The sequence below is a fragment of the Pollicipes pollicipes genome, unplaced genomic scaffold (assembly GCF_011947565.3).
Source record: "Pollicipes pollicipes isolate AB1234 unplaced genomic scaffold, Ppol_2.1 Scaffold_6052;HRSCAF=7182_pilon_pilon_pilon, whole genome shotgun sequence".
Lineage (NCBI taxonomy): Eukaryota > Metazoa > Arthropoda > Thecostraca > Pollicipedomorpha > Pollicipedidae > Pollicipes > Pollicipes pollicipes.
Window position 1 is genome coordinate 7,975,950 of NW_023596805.1, and position 21,750 is coordinate 7,997,699.

At 52.3% G+C, this 21,750-nt stretch overlaps 1 protein-coding gene across 1 annotated transcript in view; it reads right to left on the reverse strand.

Annotated features, from left to right (window-relative positions):
• Positions 1-21,500, reverse strand: part of LOC119104769 (neuroglobin) — a gene marked incomplete in the record, with an annotated part of 118,452 nt that extends 96,952 nt beyond the window's left edge. Inside the window, 1 exon segment of the mRNA XM_037228489.1 lies at positions 21,063-21,500. Within this exon segment, the coding sequence (XP_037084384.1) occupies positions 21,063-21,307 (245 nt within the window).
• Between the last annotated feature and the right edge of the window lie 250 nt (positions 21,501-21,750).

Here is a 21,750-nt window from a genome sequence, read left to right on the forward strand (position 1 = left end):
CGGCCTAGCCCATACAAACCTAAAGGAGCGAAGAAAATATGGTCAGATTTCCAATAGATTTATGCCTTACCCCGACGTGGTGTTATCGTGCAAGGTAGAAAGCGTCACTACAGATGTTGACGCTTTTGAAAGTACTGCCATTTCTGAAACTATCCGTGTTGAAGCCAAAATCTGCTCAAAGATTGTGGCAAAGAGCGAATGTCTGACAAAAATAGCATGCGCACCAGGGCTCTGTTGCTCAAGCGTTTGAATTTGTGTGTGTTAAACTCACCTTGATCTTGTCAGTGGGAGCATCGCTTTTGAAAGATGCCTGCGCGAAACTAGAACAGCGCATGCAGCGCTGAAGAAAGGCCGTTTGTGAGGCGTCAAATGCCTCAACTGAAGCCCCCCGTGGCGTCGCAAATGGAAGGCCAGGCACGTTCTTGTACGCTGGCCTGGGAGGACATTTGTGGACCCAAAAGGCCCACCAACAACGATCGATGCCGGCCCAGCGAAATGTCAGCGGCGACGCAATATCCCAGTGGAAAACCATGCCGATCTCATGCCAAAAGGTAAAAGCTTTGAGAGCGGCCGCGCAGGTTTTATTCCGGTGTCCCCGCTAGTGTCTCCAACGGCCGACGCATTTATTTACGTTGAAAAATGCCCAAAATTATACTATTTTAAGAGAAAGTAGGCTTCTACCGTCGCTAAAGAATGTCTCACAGCAATCCGTTTCGTACCGTTCCAAAAGCCGGTGTCTCACAGCAATCTCCGCGCAGTCGTCTGACAACAAAGACGAAACCCCAGCTTAGCTCAAAGTGATGCCTTTTCATACGCCACGTGATATCATGGTCGTGTTGGCCCGACGAGGTTTTCTCTCGGAGCTGCGACAATCGGCACGCAGAGGACATCCCTATTCGTGAGATCGCGGACGGATGCTTTGCAGCACGGCCTGTTTTAAATGCTTTCACGCATGCATTCATGTAACCCTGACGCGTGAAATGTTGATCCTAATAACGTCTACCTCAAAAACAATCGGCCATAGAACACCATACGAAGCCGCCACATCTGCATAAGTGCCCAGCGTAAAAATGCCACCTGGATAAGGTCAGCACGAGCCCCTTCGGTCTACTAAGGGAATCTTCCGAACGGCTCTGGACATCGTGGTACAAGTTGAGCAAGCTGATTTGGAGCGTTCTCACTTGACTTGGAGTTTGTTTGTTTTTTACTTCCCCACACGCCACGTGATTATACTATGGCTTGGTGCTCAAATTTTCACGTGACAGAATGTCGAAAACAAGTGATTCACCACCACTTATGGAATTGGCTGCACCAGATTGCTCCAAACTATGGCTCTGGAAGTATTTTGTCCTACTCCGCCGATACTGACAAACCACCAAAGCTGACGAGGGCTAAAAGCTTTGCCTTTCGTAGTTCTCAGAACAGGGCGGATGGCCCTCCCCTGGAATGACCGTGATGTCAACATTCGACACTCAATGTGTGTCATTTTTGGGTTGGTATCTAGTTCAACGGGTTAGCTGTGATTATATTCGACTGATCTTTTCTGAGAGTGTGCAGTTGCCGGCGTCACTTCGATCACCTAACAAATCGCTTTTTTGATATCTAACGATAGTTGAAAGAAGAACTTCAAGAAGCAGCGTAAAATGCATTATCACTGTGTCACGAACGTCAATTCTCCACATTTTCGCCGCAGACCTTCGGGAGCAAACTTCAATGGCTTCAAATGCATAAAGGTAGACATTTCGAGGCAATCGCAAAAAATCAAAATCGAGCTGGTCCAGGAGGGATCTCCGCCGTTTAAACGGTTCAGGATAAATATAGATAAGGCAATGGCAGGCTGCGCGAGGCCATCAAAGCTGTCATGAGTTGGTTATGTTCCACATTGCCGCAGGGCTGGAATGGTTCTCTTTAGAAAAATAAATGCTGGCGATTCAGGTATATGGACTGGGGAGAATGGGCTGCTCTTGAAGAACTCTCGGTTAAATGTGGCTCTCATTCTCTGGATACGGGTGAGATACTGGCGGACAATTCGTTGCAAAAGCGTTTGATCCACATGCCCTTTCGAAAAGCTGCTTGATAAATGTCCTCATGGCTGGTGACGTGCGAGCCAATGTGAAACGTTCGAACAATAACGGTGCCGTGACGTGGCTGAAAATAGCGGAGCTTTGTCCCCGTTGTTGATGTTGATCGACGTTGTAATCACTTTACCGATTATGGTCGTTTTCGCGGAAAGCTTTGGTTCAGAGGTCATCTGCGCTCAGTGAAGGAGAGGGTGGGGATGGGGGTGGGGAGAAATGGGTCTTGATGTGAGCCAACCGTTCTATGATAGTGCACGTGGGTTTTTCAATGATGCTTATGTGGTTCAGGTGGTTAAATGTCAACAAAGTTCCACTGGTTCATGTGTTTTTGCGTTACCTGACATTGAAGAGCTTTTCAAACCGATTACGGGGTCTGCCCATTTTGCGCTCTTGCGCATTTGGAAGGGGGAGGGGGGTGGGAGGATGAAATCAGACTATGCGAGCGATGTTTACGAGTATCAATTACTCAGCGAGACAGTCCAACACAAAGGACACCACATTACTGTCGCCGACACGCTTAAGCATATGCACATTGGATACTCGTTTATGCAGCAAGCCTTGTCAGCCTGGAGCGCTGAATTAACTTAGCTAACAAAATTCACAACATCAAGTTGATCTGCTCCATATCCTCCCAGCATTCTTTCCGAGGGAACAGTGCTACAGCCAATCTGTAGCCCTAGAAGAGAAAAGCGCAGGCGGCGTTCATAAATCACGGCGTAACTTGAAATGTTACTCGTGGCCGAAGTGTTGCGAAGAACGCAGATATTATGAATAGTTGTAAAAACAGTCGTAGACGCCCGTGCAGTTTTCTGTGGAATGTTGTCATGCTCTTTTGAGCTATTTTGATTTCCGTTGCCATTCGGCCGTTTTTATGACCTCATAATGGACATTCTGAAACGCTCTCGTCAAGACGAGTCCCTGAGCACGCGCAAGTATGGTTCCACATGTAGAGATCTTCTCGCCGTATAGGATGTTACACGGCCGTTTTTAAGACCTCATAATGGACATTCTGAAACGCTCTCGTCAAGACGAGTCCCTGAGCACGCGCAAGTATGGTTCCACATGTAGAGATGTTCTCGCCGTATAGGATGTTACACGCTGAATGGGTGCACACGTGCCATGTTTCCTGGATTCGTCAATATCCCGGAATAACATAATTGGGCAAAGGGAGCGACTGATACTTTTCCTAATTGAGACAATATTTGGCGATTGTACCTTCGGAAATGGTATCTCTAACATGGACGATGGCAAACATAAGCCTTCCGCTGCCATTCATCTCCGCAGATCAACACAAATGGTTGTGATAAGGTGGCTGGCGAGAGTGCAGAGTATCCTTCGCACCCTATATTCGTACCCTATCCATCCGCTACCTACGTCCACATCAAGTTGTGCAGTTTGCCTCGAGTCTTCATCCGGGTTGCCGGATTCTGCGTTCAATCGTGAAAATGTTCCAAATGCGGGCGCACCCATGGTTTGCACACGATAGCGTGCACTCGACTGCACTCACCGACGCCTTGTCGGTCACTGCGACTGGCCGCTGTCTCCTTCGTTCCTTCAAATCTGTGTGTGCAACGCAACGGGGGAGGGGGAGGAGGAACGCGCAAGCTAAAGTGCGTGTTTGCATTGTTTTCATTACGGCTTAGGGAACCTGGTATGTAGTAATCGGAGTGACGATGGTGTGCGCGCTTGCCTTTTTTAAGTACAAGTTTGCTTTTGTTCGGGAGCCTGTTGTTGGCATGTGAAAGCAAGAGAGGCGCCAAGATTTAAGCGCGTCATGTCAGCCCCTCGCCGGTCCTGGGCGCACTCCTGCCGCCAACCGCACGAGGTCCCCGTCCTTGCCGGTCCTGGGCGTACCCCTGCCGTCAATCGCACGAGGTCCTCGTCCTCGCCGGTTCTGAGCGCACCCCTGCCGTCAATCGCACGAGGTCACCGTCCTTGTCCGCCTCTGGACACGCCTTTGCCACCAACTGTACCATGCCCACCTCCTTGGCGGGCCTGGACGCGCCCTTGTCGCCAATCACGTCCAAAGCCACGGCGGGCACGCGCACGAGGGCCACTTGGAGCCGGCTGAAGGAGGGACTGCCAGACAGCGGCGCCGCGCGGCAGGCGGCATGCGTCACGCCACCCCGGCCGGTCGCGGATGCTGCTCACAGATACAGATTCAGATATAGATATAGATATAGATCCAGATTGAGATGTACATGCAGGTGAATATATATCTAGAGAGAGAGAGAGAGAGAGAGAGAGAGAGAGAGAGAGAGAGAGAGAGAGAGAGAGAGAGAGAGAGAGAGAGAGAGAGAGATATATATATATATATATATATATATATATATATATATATATATACATATGATATCACGACTGTATCCAGAACATCTCTAGAGGAGGCTTTTCCGTGTTCAGTCAAATACCTGTCAGCACAGGTAAGAACATGATAACATTCCACAGCACAGCAGAAAAATTAACGCTAAATCAAAGTGTACTTTTCATGTAGGCACGCACCTCGGCCACATATCGTTCCTATCACATTTAGGTGAGGCTGAGAGTCGGATCTCGAACATTTCCGATGCACAGGGTTCTATTTTAGAGTTGAAGGAAGCTTCCTTCTCGACCGCTGCAGCTCTACAAGGGTGCCACGGAAGACCGAGACGCGGTCTGTTCCCAGACCACGTAGAACGAGCAGATCTCTCAAAATAGAACATGCCTTTCTAACGTGGTGAGCTCGCAAGAACGTTCGCTGCGAAATGCGTGACTTTTTGCGGGCACCGCTTCCGTGTAGCGCAGGCTGCACAGCGGGCCAGAAATAGCATCTAACGAGGAGGCCGGCCAGCGCATCCATGAGATGTGCCCTAAGCTCGCGATGCAGTCCATTTCTCAGCCTGCACAGGCGTGTAAGAACGCATTTGTGACGCAGCCCAGACGGGATAATACGGTGCTCCCTGACGAACGCCGGATCAAAAACTATCTCGAGTACTTCGGCTTCAGCAGCGGCGGCTGACGAGAAGTCGTCAAAACGATGTCATTAGCTGGAGGTCTTCTACACGGGAACTTGAATAGAAGATACTCCGCTTCCTTACGATTTCATTCTATTCTATTTCATTTTTTACGATAAGTATTATTATTATTGAGCTACGTCAGGGCAGTAAGCAGCGTTGTACTCTATTCGGACTTCTTATATATGTGTAGCGTGGGCGGCGGTCGCAGCCTGGCGCGTTGCGGACTGCCTATGTGTCGGGGGCGGGTGGCCGGCTCATGCCCGCGGGCACCGCCGGGTCGAGGTCACCGAGCGGACGAGCGGCGGAACGAGCAGAGACCGTGGGTTGGGCGTCCTGCGTGGACTGAACGTGGCTGTAATACATTGGCACCTTGATCAAGGGTGTGATCGGCCACGCCTGCACATGCACTATCGCTATGGCCTTCAGAGTCGACGAGCCGGGTGACATTCGCATGCACCATGATTTTACCGTGACTGAGACACAAAATCGTCATGAAGAAAACAAAAAGCACGGGTGCGAAGACTGAGCCTTGCACAACGCCGCGGTTCACCTGTAAACGGCGAGAATCCGTTGTCACAGTCTGGGAGCGACCAGATAGCCTGTCGGCGAAGCATTGACTATTCCCACCATACCATCCCGAGTTTTTCAGGAGCCCAAGCCGAGCGCTATCGAATGCCTTGGAAGAGCCAGCGGTCACTAATAACGCTATCTGTTCCGTATCGAGCTGGCAGATCACGTGAGCAACCGCGTCCAGCACGGCATGCCCCGTGGAAAGGCCAGGGCTGAGGCCGTACTACTGTAAATAAAATGTGGGGTTCTGTTGTAAATACGTCACGAGCTAGGTGCACACGAGTCGTTCACATAGCTTTCCCGAGTGCTGACAAAATGAACGTAGGACTGGCGTACGCCAACAGTTGTTCGAATCAGAGCGCTCACCGGATTTCAAGGTTGGTAGCTCAGTTGCAGGCTTCCATATGCACGGGACCAGGCCTGTCCCAAGTGAGCTATTCAGTCATGCCCGACACCTGTATGGTGACGTCAGAACGGGCTGTTCTCGATGCTCTCATTGGTCCAATTTCCTCAGACAGCTCCGGCAGCGAGGGCAGAATTACACGGAGCGCGCATGCGCAAACACGAGGTTTGCCTCCCGAGGTTCGCCTCTCCGGCAAGCCTCAATGTATCTACTGCCTACATCTCTGACCTCTCTGACCTCCATCTCTGACCTCTGACTGACCTCCTTGCATGATACCGTCTTGGGCAACATCAGCAGAGATGAAGTGGTGGATGAGCAGGCGGACGTAAGGCAAACAATCAAAGCCGGGGAGGCAGTGCTAAAAGGTCGTAACAAGGCGCTCCTTCGGGCTGCCTTTTCTGATTTGCTTTGGTGCGGTTAGGATCTTACGGGAGCAGCCTGGTATCTGCTGATCAGGTATCCGCTGGTCGCTGGTATCCGCTGGTTAGCTTTCAGGACATCGTTTTTGTGATGGTGTGCGATGGTTATCCGCCCACTGCCCACAGACATCCCGCTTTCAAATCCTTGTGATCCCTGACATCCTCCGGTTTTGCTGACGACGCTGGTCTTTCTCCGGTCACTTCCTGTGCCCTGGTGGTCTACCTTATTTTTCGTGGGCTCCACCATATCTTCTCTGGATCCCTGATCTTTTATTCCGGATCTTGCATCCTTTATCTTATCTCTTTATCTTTGTCCTACCTCTGCTCTTATCTTATCAGTATCTTTCTCCAGCCTTCTTGCTGTCCCCTTCCGTACTCTTATTTTAGCGATAAAGCCTGCTTCCTTCAGCTGCCTGATTACCATCCTCTCCTCCAGATCACTCGACGCCCACTGTCCTGTGGTCTCCCAGAACACCTGCAGCGCCGCTTCCCTTCAGGGGCCGGCCGAGGGCCGGGGTGGGGGGGGGGGGGGGGGGGGGGGAGCGGGCAGGCATGAGGCGTCGCTGTATGCGGGCCCTATCGATCATCACCGGCGGCGCGGTGGCGGGCAGCGGGCCGATGAGGCCGTCACTGACCTACTGCACGGCAGCAGTAGGCGCCGACCGAGCGACGGCCGCTGATATGAAGCGGCGCAGTGCGGCGGAGCGGTCCTCGCCCCGCGCTGATCTCCGGAGGAGCGCCGCCGCGCTGAAGAAGTGACGACGCTCAGCGTCCATACAGAGCGGACGGAGTCAGAGGCCTTCGCGTGTCCCGAACGTGCGCAAGAAACCCCCGCGTTTGTAACTGCGTTTGTGTTTGCAACTGTGTAGGGTGATCTACAAGAACACGTGGCTGTTGATGCATGGCGGCATAGTATAAGAACAAGGGGTATTATCGCACAACATTTGCTAATCGCGGCTTACACATGCATGATGATGCACAGAAGGCATTAAGTCATAGCTCCAAATATAGCCACAGACCGGATATTAGACTCCTTGATTCCTGAACTTAACTTTACCTTAACTTACCTTTACCCTTACCGCCCATCACTTCAGCCAACTCCACCCGCCGGAAATCAAACTGAACCGAAGTGAAGTCTGAACTTATCTGTACCGGACTGAAAGCCTCCAGAGGTGATCCTTGTGCAGTTTGAACTACTTCGATAGGCGTAAACGGTAAATTGCGGCTTCCAGTCTGACTTTTAGTCGGCCTCTGCTTGTCATAGAAGGAGATTTATTGCGAATGATATGTCATTTGCGACGGAAAACACTCGAAAACATTATGCAATGAAAAGGGGCTTCGGTTTCGTGCAGCCAGCGAAAAGCGAACTTGGCGCGCGCAGCTACTGGCCTTTAACGCGAAACCGCGCGCGTAGTCTGTCGTGATAAGGCTTCACAAAAATGAAGGACCGATTTCTCGCGACCCGCGTGTTTTTCCAGCGACACTGTGATTCAGCACTACTAAATTACGAGCCACTAGGTAACGCAATGAAAATAATGAAACCAGTAATAGTTGGAAATGCAAAAAACATAATAGTTTTGTAGCATTATTGTAACTGTGACCCAGTTATTGTTTTCGCTGCTTATAAGTTCATCTGCTATTCAAAAGCAACTGATCAAATCCATGAATAAAATATTATATGGGGGTACCATAGCCCGTTCTTAGACACATCTGGCTTCGGAGTAATGCGTCCACCATCGACTACTATTTGCTTTCTCTTCGCTGCACGATAGCGTTCTGTCTTTGGCAGGTGTAAGTTGTTTGGATGCCAAACGTACTTTGACACTATAGGGTATATCGCTATATAACGTGAACAGGACAGTCACAACATCAAAGCAACCAGCAATATTTTGAGTTAATTGCCAGCAATGGCGCCACTTAAATGAAGCGCCTAAGGGAGCTGAACCAACAAAAGTTGACCTGACCTAAGTATGATGTATCCTGGGATTTTGGTCACTTCGTCTTCGTCCCTGCTGCGAAAATTAACATCAGAAAAGACATTTAGTCGGTTCCAAAATTATCGTCTTTCTGGCGAATAAACTTCCGTTCGAAGCCGGTGTGATATGATATGTGACCACATATCATAGACAACGATCATACGCGATAACGATGCGGTTGATAGTGATGCGCTCAGGTACCCAATGTACCAGCAGTTCTGGTTCTCGCTGCATCTCATTAGCCCAGTATTCCGTTTCTCTCTCATGTACCTTGAGGAGTGGAGGCTTAACCGAGCATTGAGTGAGGGGAGGGGGGGGGGGCTCCAGCCAGCATCGGGATCTAAGCCCTCCTCGAAAGTACATCAAAGTGGCAGCCATGATGTGATTATGATTAGTGACCGCGATTATGAGCTTACGCCCGGTTGTCGCTGGGCAGTGACAGAGGCGCGGCGCCACACACGCCGGTCCCTGGAGGTGGTTCCTAGAGACGATCGGACGTTCTATAGCGGACCGTATAAACAGGCGCAAAGCACTAGGGCTTTGGAGCATGCCCAGGGAAATTTGGCTAGAGGGTCAAGTCGTCAAACCAAGCAAGCCGAGGCAGTTATGTAGGTAATGGAATATGATAATCAACACCAGGAAGCGCACCCCTGCTTTGGGATTGCGAAATATGCTCCATTCCCGTAGTCGTGATGCACGAAATACTGCATAGAGGGAATTAAATAGCATTAGCTGGTAGCTTGCCATAGTCTTAGTGGGACGTAAGAGTGTCGGCGCCGCTTTCTTGAGTAGGTCCTCGTTGGTTTTTTAGTAGGTTTCTTTACTAGGTCCTCGCTCCCCCACTGAGTAGGAGGAGCGACGTGATATTTCGTTGGACCGTCCTTAGGCGCGTCATTCTGCGAGTCATTTCCCCTTGGTTTTCTATACCTGTCTTTGAGAGAGGCTCGCCTAACAGACAGGAAATACTGGGTTCAGCTCGGGCGCTTTCATAGAAAGACGTTGCAAAATGGAAACGGAAACCTTCTAAACACGTCTGACCGAATTCTGCAGCACGCCTTGATGTATCGTCACATCAGCATTAGGTGCAGCAATGGGGTGCCGCTATTGGAACAGCCTTCATGCCTAGCATTCTGTGAAATCGATGGAAGACGGAATGTAAATGCTTCCGAAGTAAGGTGGTGCAGCTTCAACGTGTATTGTTTGATAGTTTGTGAGCCCTCGCGGGTCGGTCCATGAATTCAAATGCTCGTAGGCTGTATCTGTCTGTCGACGGAGAGCGACGTCTGTCGTTAACTTGTTCAAATTCCGTCACAAGCTCGTAATGGCATTGCGCCTCGGCGGCCCAGCTGATCGTTGGAGGTTTGTGGTTACACTGCGCTTGACGCATATCTTGATAACGCGGCGGCGACCTTTATCACATGCAAAACACACACCGCTCATCGTGCGGTCCAGTGTTGCTGAGGCTCCCAACTTGTGTGTACCGGGTGTGTCGCAACTGGGTACGTCGCCAACGGGTACGTCGCAACTGGGTACGCCGCCATCGAGTACGTCGCAACTGGGTACGCCGCCATCGAGTACGTCGCAACTGAGTGGGTCGCAACTGGGTACGCCGCCACCGAGTACCTTTCAGCCGAGTACGTCACAACCGACTATGTCGAAACCGAACACGTCGAAAACGAGTACGTCGCAACCGGGTGCATCGCAACTGAGTACGCCGCCATCGAGTACGTCGCAACTGAGTGGGTCGCAACCGGGTACGTCGCAACTAAGTACGCTGTAACAGGGTGTGTCGCGACCGAGTACGTCGCAACCGAGTACGCCACAACCGACTATATCGAAACCGAGCATGTCGAAAACGAGTACGTCGCAACCGGGTACGTCGCAACCGGGCGCGTCGTAACTCGGTACGTCGCCAACGGGTACGTCGTAGCCGAGTACGTCGCAACGGGGTACGTCGCAACCGGGTACGCCTACAATGGATTATGTCGCATCTGAGAATGTCACAACCGGGTACACTGGGCGCCCGTGCGTTGGTCTCAACATGATGTACCCTCACTGTTTTTGGCTTGACCTCGCGTCGCGTCGCGTCGCGTCCTGACCTTGACCTCGCGTCAGCTCCCTGGGACTCGGGCTCCGGCACTATACCGCGAGACACGGGCCTCATTCGAAGCCAGGCAGCGGGCGTCTCCCTCGCTATTTGCCGCGGTGCCGGCGGTGCGGGCGGCTCACAACAAGCGCGGAGGCAGAACACGCTCGCTCTACACACGGTCGTCAGGATCGGAGGAGCGGGCCTCGTCCCTCGGGTCGCTGCACGTCAGGGTGCAGCAGGGTGTGTTGGTGTCACGGGAGTCGCGCCACTACGGCAGCCTGGCACGCCGCCTGGCTGCCAATAAAACGGTGCGGTGCCGGCGGTGCGGGCGGCCCACAACAAGCGCGGCGGCAGAACACGCTCGGCCTACCCACGATCGTTAGGATCGGAGGAGCGGGCCTCGTCCCTCGGGTCGCTGCATGTCAGGGTGTGTTGGTGTCACGGGAGTCGCGCCACTCCGGCAGCCTGGACATGCCGCCTGGCTGCCAATAAAACGGGAAGGCAGTCTGATCTTGTCTGCTAATCGGATTGATGATCCTGAAAGCTGTTTCGTTGTCATTTGAAGGTTGTTACTTCATCTCTTAGGAGCAGATACGTTATTATTTGAGGGCTGTTACGTCATAATTAAGCGACTGTTATGTGATCATTTCAAAGCTGTTACGTTATCACTGAGAGATTGTTGTTATTGCTTAAAAACTGTTACATCGGCATTTGAAAACTGCTGAATCATCATTGAAAAGTGTTACCTTAACTGGCTGTTATGTTATCGTTCAAAAACCGCTACGTCATCATTAAAAACTGCTACGTCATCATTGGAAAACTGCTACGTCACCATCGAAAAACTGCTACGTCATCATTCAAAAGCTGCTACCTTAGATTGTTCTTTGAGGTGCACGGCGTACCAACGTCGCAGAGAACGCTAGTACAGGGCGACCACGGTGGTTTTCGTCGCACTCGTGATCCGTAGCTCCAGCACAACATCGAATTCGAGTTTCCCACGTGAAAACCCGTTGGAATTCCGCCTGAACTATTACGCGTTCGCGGTGTTGCGATGTGGCTGGCGTGCGGCAGTATGAGTAATTTCCAAAAGGCCGCTGATGAGTCACATTAAGTTAGCGCATCGAGTTATTGAGTTATCGAGTTAATCACATTGAGTTCACGTGTCACTGAGGTTAAGCTCCCTTGACACGCATCGGTTCTGTAAGCGTCAAGCACCACATCGGAGCTTATTTATGCAAGAAGCTGGCTTATTTAGCTAGACCGAGAGCGACAATATCTTACCAGTATTACCCATAACCATAAAGTGATCCCATAACAGTGTCTCGGTACTTGGCACGCTTGCAAGGCGACACTCGTGCATTGGTATTTTGACACTAAACCACTGCTCGATTTGTTCCGTGTCTGTAGTCAGGCTGAAGGAAACCAGATTGCTAACGGACAGCCAGCGGATGCGTACAAGTTCATGACCGTCCCGAGGGCATAAATCGCGCAGACGTAAAGCAAACCTCTCGAAAAGGGCACTCAGCGTCAGACCAAACCATGGTTTTGCCTGCCAGCGTACTCTTGATCCGATGGGCTGTACGTCAGACCATCGGAACTCACTCACTCATCGGAACTCACAAAGGAAACGTACATGACGAGGCAGCACTCAATCGGCAAACCAGCCCCCACCGGCGCTCTCGGCTTCGGGTGATGCTGCCATGGGGCCCCCCCCCCCCCCCCCCCCCGCCACGTGGCTACGTGCCGTCGAAATCCTCGCAGTTCCATTTGACCATAATTCCTCGTCGGCGCGCGAGCCTCACGGCGTCCTCACTGGCGTCCAATAACGCCGTGGAGCTCAGTCTGAATGCTTTGACGGTTCCGACCGCCGCGTCGCTTGTATGTTTCAGCGCTGTGGCAGCGCCTGATGGAATGGATGCTTGTAGCTGGGCAGCTTTCAAAATGTCAAATGAGCACAATCCGGCGAATTAGTACTGATAGCGGCGTCATTTATCTGGCAGGAAGTTGGAAATCCGGATGCGTCTCAGCCGAGAGATAAAGCTTCCGCCGTTAAAACCAGCCATTAGGTCTCCAGCATGCATCTCTCCAGTACGTAACCGTGGAAGCACGCGGAAGCCAACGTAACGCCACGGGCACTTTTTCTCCCGTCCGCCATAATCTCCCGGGAAAGGCCTCTCAGACTGTGCCATCCCCGTTACGAAACGGAAGACGTAACACCCTCCTTCGACTCTAGCATTTACCCTTCAGCTCTCGTGACCGGTCCAACTGCCGGGACGGTCACGCCGGCGTCGCGTTTCCATCAGCTCCTGGGCACTGACGTGTGGCGGTACGGGGAAAGAACGAGGTCCATCACGAACCAGACGCTTCCGATCGATGCGACAGCTGAGGGAGCCGTCACTGCTCATGTCCAGTCACTCCCCGGGCAGCAGATAAAAGGTGGAAGGAGGCTTAGTGGCCGGATTACACCAGGCGTCCAGAAGGCAAGCGGTTGAGTAGAAAAATCGAATAAGCTGAAAATCTGAGACGCGGTATTTTAGGAGCGCGACGCTGGCAGCCGACACCGGATATCCGGTAGTTCATATGTCTAAGTCTGGTAGCCGCTGGCGGCCGACACCGGATATCCGGTAGTTGATGCGTCTGAGTCTCGTAGCCGCTGGTGGCCGACACCGGATATCTGGTAAGTTGATATGCCTTAGTCTGGTAGCCGCTGGTAGCCGACGCCGGATATCTGGTAAGTTGATATGTCTAAGTCTGGCAGCCACTGATAGCCGACAGCTTACTGGTGGTATGCCAGAGACATGCCCGGCCTGGCGCTGCCAGAGCTCTGCTGGCACTACGAAAGACCAGTCCGTATTTCATACATTGAAAGGTGGTTCCAGTGACGGTTGCCGCCTGGCGGTTACTTCTAAAACGGGGTTCACACTTCCTAAGGACGTCCTGCTGTAGAACGATTTTAGTATGTGGATGAACTGTTGTCCTAATATAACTGCTGATTTGTCAATCCTGGCAAATCCGTGGCCAAAATGTCCGCCTACAGAGCTGAGTTCGTAACGCCTTCCACTTCCGCTTCCGCTACGGACGGGTGAAGCCTTCAGCTTTAATAACCCGTGGAAGGATTGGTTTAGTCGCTTTAGTTGCTCGCTTTTTGCTCCTGAATGGCATTGTCTGCGGCGGATAGCAACGGTCGTGCCAAAGGTCAGGTGACGTCAGAGGGCAGGACGGATCGCGTCCTCACATGGCAGCACATTAAGCTTTACCCGAAACTTTTGCCGTTGGCCCGGGATTTCATGATCGGGTGGAAGAGGCCAGTGCTGACACGTCAAGCACTGATTATCGTGGTCTCTGACCCGACAGCACCATCTTATGAAAAGTTTTGGAGTACATTTCACTACACATAAATAGCATCCGCACGTGCGGATCGTGTGGCGCAACAGAGACAGCTCGTGTGCAGAAGACAGTGAGCTTTTGTGCGTGAGTGGTCAGAGGTTTCAGACGCTGCGATCACATCAGATGCTATCGATGTTATCGAGCAGCTCGGCTGGCTGCAAGGGTCCGAATTAGCCGCCCTTAGCTAAGTACCACACCGCCTGCTTATAGTCCGACGGGCTTTCAGGACTGGTACTTCCGGGTGCGTCAGTAAAACCGTCGGTCGGAAGCTCGCGAGCAATATGAGGACGGCAGGCCCGGTATCTCGCGAGCTACACGACGACAGGTCTATTAGCTCGCGAGCTTAACGACGACGCCACCCGACAAACAAACCTCGAGTCATCCTGTAAGTTGTAAGTAAGCTGCAAGCACGCCAGTAAGTTGTAAGTTAGCTGTGGCACAGCCTCGGGTCAGAACTGGAACAGGCAGGTGCCAACTGCGCATCAGATGAGCCAATATGGTGAACCGTGCCAATACTAATCCGCTGTAGCATCATTTCACATATATTTAAAATGTGCGCTCCTGCTTATGCGCCATTGAAAGCCTTGGTGTACACTTCCAGCTTCGTTAGAGTGCTGTTCAGGTCCTTATCCTCAACGTTTCATTTGTATTGACGCGTTAGGGGAAAATCCAAATGGTTGTGGATACTTGTCAACTACACAGCTGAACCTAAATTTTACCAAGTAAGCATGATGCTGCAAACGAACCCTCACGATTTGTCTCTCCCCCCCCCCCCCCCCCCGGTACGGGACGACATCACGCTCCCCGCCGACGTAGTAGTTTATGCTGTCACCAATCTGTCCCCAGCGCTTCAAGGTGCCTTGCCTGTTTGTGATCCTGTCGCTCTTCTTCCAAACCCGGTCGTTGGCAACAGGGCGCCGAAGACGATCTGGCGCCTTATGCCCTCCGCCTGGGCACCAGTCACGGACTGCCCCACGACCCCGGCTCCAGTCACGGACTGCCCTCCGCCTGGGCTCCAGTCACGGAATGCCCGAAGACGCCGGCTCCAATCACGGACTGCCCTCCGCCTGGGCTCCAGTCACGGACTGCCCCACGACGCCGGCTCCAGTCACGGACGGCCTGACGACGCCGGCTCCAGTCACAGACAAGACCCACGACGCCGGCTCCAGTCACGGACTGCCCGACGACGCCGGCTCCAGTCACGGACTGCCCCACGACGCCGGCTCCCAGCCGCATCATGGCCGCACGGTCACCGTGCGGCTGCTCCTAAGTCAAGCCCAGTACGGCGTTGGCGTGCCGCTGGTAGCCTGCACGTGTTCCCGGTGCGGCCCGTGCCTCACCGCACCCCGCAAGGAGCTGTGGCGGAATTCCTGGGAGGTGTCGCGATGCCGGTCTTAGGTAGGCGTGCGCCTAAAGTGGTAAAAGAGCACGCAGACATTACGAGTTTCGTGAGTAACGTATTGGGGAAGCTGACCATGACAATACCTGTGGATGGGCTTCAAACCGATCCCAGAATTCCACGCAAGGTTGAAGGCTGCTGGGCGCGACTTCCGCGGTAGCGCTACAGGCGCCGCAGGCGGATCTTGTAGCTGGGGTCGGCCGTCATTGCCTCTCAGTCAGCCGGCACCTCCAGCGGAACCAGCTTGTCCACCAGATCTTGATCATCCCCCTCTAATTCCAGTCGTTAGTCTTCGGGTGGCTGGTTTGTGCTGCCTCCGCTAGCCATAGCCTTTCTGTCGTGTCGCCGACTACACACAGACCATGCTGCCGTTGATCTGCCCGCACTCCTCGGTTGTTTACTTGCTTGCGGCACAAGCGCAGGAACGCATGTGTGTGTGTGTGTGTGTGTGTGTGTGTGTGTGTGTGTGTGTGTGTGTGTGTGTGTGTGTGTGTGTGTGTGTGTGTGTGTGTGTGTGTGTGTGTGTGTGTGTGTGTGTGCATATGCATGTGGAACGTGGAGGGCCGGGAAGGGCAGGCACTGATTTGCTCATTTCCTGCAAAAGTTCAGCATTTGTCCCATGCGTGAGATGCGTTGGAAAAACTGATCTGAAAATATTTTTTTCTCCCCCTCCCCCCACCAGTTCGCCTCAGCCGTCTCTTTTGGAGGGAGCTTGTGGATAAGACGACCTCTGGCGGCTGCTGGGTTAATTAATTGCCCTATTAATGCTCACTTAGAGCCATTCTTTTCATTTCATATAGATCATCCTCCGCGCTTGGTCGACACCAAGCGGCCCCTCTGACCCAAAATCAGCTATATAAAACGGTGATAGCTTTGGATCAGCAACGCAAGGGAAGCCATACCAGACTCGCGAGAGAAGTGCATGGGTGAAATGTGATGGTTTTGGAGTCGTGTGCGCTGGATCGCAATATTGGAGCTGGCTGGCTAAGGGTGGATTTGCGAAGCACACTAGAGCCTCACATGTGCAAAGTTTGAAGGCTATAACAAAGCTCTCTGACCACATTGGCGGGTCTGGTTAGCACTGCGTGCAACGCTAGGAAATTCTTCTGAGTTACGCAAGACATGTCAAAAGCGTATTTTTCTGTTCCAAATTTAAGTCTGAAAGGTCGGTGAAAGACCGATGATGTCAAAAAACCACGCGATGAACTGTCTCTCAGTCAAAAGTGAGAAGCAATCAGAACCGAAGAGTCCCTCTGAACTGGTCAAAACCGCATAATGCACTGGCTCTCACTGCATGATGAACAGGCCCTCGGACTGCATTTCATATTTAGTGGTTTTGTCTGCACAACAAACATACACCAGGTGACTTTTCAGTTTTCGCCTCGTTACAACTTTCAATAGCTTCGGGCCGATGCACCACTCACTTACCCGTTACAACACATTACAAATATATATATATATATATATATATATATATATATATATATAACCAGCAAAGGTTTAAAACAAAGTCGTATGACCTTAACATCTGCGTTTTGAAATGCGAGTTTTTAACCCTCAAAAGCTAGAGAGGCCTGCCTCCGGTTACCACTATGTCTGTACTGGTCATCGGAGGCAGCGATTCCAAGTTGCCGCGGCACGATAAGGAAAGGCTCGCTCGGTAGCTTCCAATCGGCATCGCATGATGAACCGGCTCTCTGACCGCATAATGAACCGGCTCACGGACCACATGATGAATCGGCTCTCGGACCACATGATGAACCGGCTCTCGGACCGCATGATGGACCGGCTCTCGTACCGCATTATGAATCGGCTCACGGACCACATGATGAATCGGCCTTCGGACCACATGATGAACCGGCTCTCGGACCGCATGATGAACCGGCTCTCGTGCCGCATGATGAACCGGCTCACGGACCACATGATGAACCGGCTCTCGGACCACATGATGAACCGGCTCTCAGACCGCATGATGAACCGGCTCTCGGACCGCATGATGAAACGGCTCTCGGACCGCATGATGAACCGGTTCTCGGACCGCATGATGAGCCGGCTCTCGGACCACATGATGAACCGGCTCTCTGACCACATGATTAACCGGCTCTCGGACCGCATAATGAACCGGCTCTCGGACCACATGATGAGCCGGCTCTCGGCCGTACCATGAACCAATTCTCAGACCGTATCATGAACCGGTTCTCGGATCGCATCATGAATCGGCTTTCGGACCACATCATGAACCGGCTCTCGGACCGCACGATGAACCGGCTCACGGACCGCGTGATGAACCGGCTCTCGGCCGCATTATGAACCAACTCTCAGACCGCATCATGAACCGGCTCTCGGATCGCATCATGAGTCGGCTATTGGACCGCATCATGAACCGGCTCTCGGACCACATGATTAACTGGCTCTCGGACCGCATGATGAACCGGCTTTCGAACCACATCATAAACCGGGCTCTTGGACGCTCTCGCCCGCTACGGACAAAGCTCTGTGCCACAAAACGTCTGCCGGGCTTAGACGATCTCACCGCCAACGCCACGCTTGAACCGCAACACTAGGCAGATGATCGATTGACAATGGCCTGTGGCCTTTTGCCTCGCCCGGGCTGCACGCGTAGGACGAGCTCCAGTCGAGATGCTTCCACTCGGTGGGAGCTTATAATCTTCCGGCACATGTTTGGGAACGGTCGTGTGTGGCGAAGGGGAAACGCGAGATGCCATTGACTCGCTCAGGAGCGCAGTTCGCAAAATGAGTTGGTGAGGAGGGATCTGAGTGGTGAAAAATGACGCAATCTGTCAACCCAAAACGCCAACGAATAGGTTTCTTCCAGCAGTGGCTCATATTTCTGTCAAACTGTGGGGGGGGGGGGGCGGGGGGCTGAGTCTCAGGTTATGGAGGGAATAAAGCCAACTGAACAGGAAACTACACCACTGGATCCGTTCACTTCTCGCGCAAGTTCATCATTCCTCCCACGCACGGGATGCATTGGAAAAACAGGGACGGATGAAGGAAAAAGGGTAGGGGCAATCCGATTTCCAAGCCTTACAGGGGGGAGGGGGGGGCTTAGTGTTTGTGGAAAGTCAATGTGAATCACGGACGAGGTCAAGTGTTTGTGCAGGAACCGGAGGGATCCAGAGACTCATCATCGTATTTGCAAAAGAAAGAATCGGAACCATGAATCACGGCGCTGTGTTTGCAAAACCACCAACTGGAGCCGGTGGTGGGGTTTACGAAACAGCCAGCCGGAACAGAGGATGCAAGGTTCCATTTTCAAACTGGGAAGTGGGAACCAGGAACCAGCATCGGGAGTCAGACACGCATCCGCCCAGCGCTTGGACTAACGGCGAAACGGTATCCATGACAGGAGCCGCCTTCTGAAGCGGGTGCCTGTGTTGCTCGCAACCGTCCCAGAAAATGGCTGGGAAGAGAATTTACGTAGCATAGATAGAGGCTATAGAGGCTAGCATGGCATCCATATAAGATCGGCCCTCTGATAGCCTTAAGGCGCGTTCGTCACGGTTCGGCGACACAGGCTTGAGAGCTGGCTGGCTTTCTTGCGGGAGCGTTTGCCAGGATGTGCACGGGCGGGCCAACATTAGTGGTACGTGAGATCAGAAGCACAGTCTGAAACGTCACGTATTGCCGATATATCAATGTTTGCTCTGTTAAGTTCTTTAACAAGTCTCATGGTATACTGAAACGAAATAATTCACCATGAATTCCCTGAATTCATAATGTGCGGTATTCAGAAGCTGCATTGCTGGCTAATGCTATTTGGTTTCGAAGCAAATTTAATCCCCGTCGATTTTGTTGCCATTTGAAGTGCTTTCCAATCTTTTACGTCTGTCGACTGGTATGTCTTCCGACCTTTTCTCTTCTACTCTTGTGCTTATCAAATTTTATCTTGTCCAAGTTTTCGTCCTCCGTTTTTTCCATTGACTTTTATCCCTGTCCACTCTTATCCCTTTTCACATTTTGTCCTTCAAATAAGTTTTAAATACACTTTGATACCGGTCGGCTTCGTCCATTTTAGCTGTTTTGGTTCGGCATTTTTCGTTCCACTTTTTCCATTTGGCTTTTTCCATTTGACCTTTTTCGGGAGGCGCTCTTCAAAGGACCTCACGGGTTTTTTGAACCCACGAGTGCCCATATAGATGGGTCACAGGTCGTATTGGGTACAGTTTTCTTGGGAAAATTAGTCGTCTGGGTTGGGTAATAGACGTGACGTTTACGAAATGACGAGTAAAACACACGAGAAATACTCATAGTCATTGCTTCCGCTTCTTGAATTGTTTGATTAGCTTCGTTGCCATAATTTTGCAAATATTAACGGAGAAGAGAAAGCCTAAGTGTAATCGTCCTGGAACTTCGGCATCATTACGAACTAAAACGCTGAAAAGGAAGATGGGTGTTCCGACGATGATTCTGGATAACGGGGTTCCGACGATGCTTTACTTATTGTTTTAGGTCTGTATGCCAAGGCCAACAAACCCTAGCCATCCTGTTAGTCACATACAATGTATTTAATTGCGCATCGCTCACATCAGACCGAGAAAGTCTACGTGAATTAAGGTGGTATGCGCCGCTATGCTGGACACAACAGACCCACGGGTACTTGCTTATTACTGTTGCGGATTATTATCGCAATTTTGGGTGACTGCGCTTTCCTGGATAGTGTAACTTGGCACGCAACGAGCCACAAATGACATCCGGGACACCAATGCGACAATCTGAGCAGTAACACATAAATAGCCTACACGGAGCTCGCTAACGACCTTCCAGTCGTGGCGCTCAACGCGGCGCATTTGCAGTCCAAGGATTGATTTATCCTCTGGCTCGTGGCCAAACAGCGTTGGTGTTGCGCCCGCGTTGTGGAAGACCGCGACAGGAGAGTAACCGAACGATTCGAAACACGTGTGACGTCAAGCGGGTAGTTAGCTGCAGGGCTGAAAAACAATCACGCCATACGCTGGGTTCGAACCCAAGGCGTTGCCAATTGAACTCAACTATGGTGAACGAGTAGTATGAAATGCATGCCTGTCAAAGAACAGCAAACACCTAGGCAAATTACAAATCGGGTAAAGATGCGTGCCCGCGCTCCAAGATGCTGCTTAGCAAAAGTTTGATGCTGTCACACCCGCTTTTATAGCCAATCTAGCTCCTCCTGCGATTTCAATTGCATAAGCTGAATCAGTCATGCTTCTTCTAAGACGAGGTGACAGACAAGTGTGACAGCGACGCTGGGAAGCTGCTGCACGCACATACATCTAGCGAGGAATGTTTGCTGCATCGCTCCAATGAGCAGAGCGCAGACCAAGACCACAGATCACATGCTTACCGCGAACAAGAACCATCGACCTAAACATGCGATATTTGCAATGGCAGAACAGAGCTGAGGAAACCCAAGAACGTGTACAAAACCTACCGGAAATGAAGCATCTTGGGCTAGAAGACGGAAGGAGCAACCTCTTTTTTGACGGGAGGAATTCATAGAGATCCCTTACGACTGTTCTACTTCTGACTATCACTCACCTACTGTAGCTTTCTACTTTGTTAATATCGTGCGTTATTATAGCACACATGCACTCACACGCACGTACGCATGCATAGCTTTTTTCCTGCTTAGCTGTCCTTCAATACCTAGTGTACCCACATAGCACCACGTGGGTATATGTGTCGTCTACCTCCCCCCCCCCCCCACACACACAGCAAACGCGTCAGAAGCGCGCTGAGACTCACTGTGAGAACGTGATGATCCCAACGGTGGTGGGGTCCGCCTCCAGCGTGCTCCATGTCTCGCGCAGGTACTGCTTGTCCTCAGCGGTTAGCCGCGGCGGTTCGGTCGGCGTCGGCGGCGCCCCGGCCCTACACAGGCGTGCCTTGAGCGAGCCTTGGCGCGACCCGGTCACCTTCTGCGGGGTCCGCTTGCCGGCCGGCTCGTCGGCCGCCGCCTCGAGCCGTTCCTTTGCGTGCGAGGCGCCCATGGCAGCAAGCGAGGCGCAACGCTGGGCGGAACCTCGCCGCCGGCACCGCGGCACATGTAGGCCGCCGATCTGCGGCCAGCGATGTCCGAGAGCGGCTGGCCGCCGGTCACCGACCCGTGCTAGTGCCGGTCACCGAGCTGCGCTGCGCTCCGCAGCGGCTTCGGCGGCACACTGACCGACAGGGGCGCCTCGGCGGCGGGTCGAACGCACGGGCCGCGCGCGCGCCCCTCTCCGACGGCGCCGACGCTCAACTGGCGTCGGTTTCGGCGGCGGGTGGCGCCGGAGGCGTAGCCGCGTCGAAATCGACGGGAGGGTCGTCGGCGCCGACAGCACAGCGCGATCGCTGGCCCGGTTGGACTTGGTGTGATTTTTGGCGGTTTGGCGCGGTGGGTGCGGGAAAAACTTGGGGAAAAACTAGACTTTGTTTTTAGATCGCCGTGGGA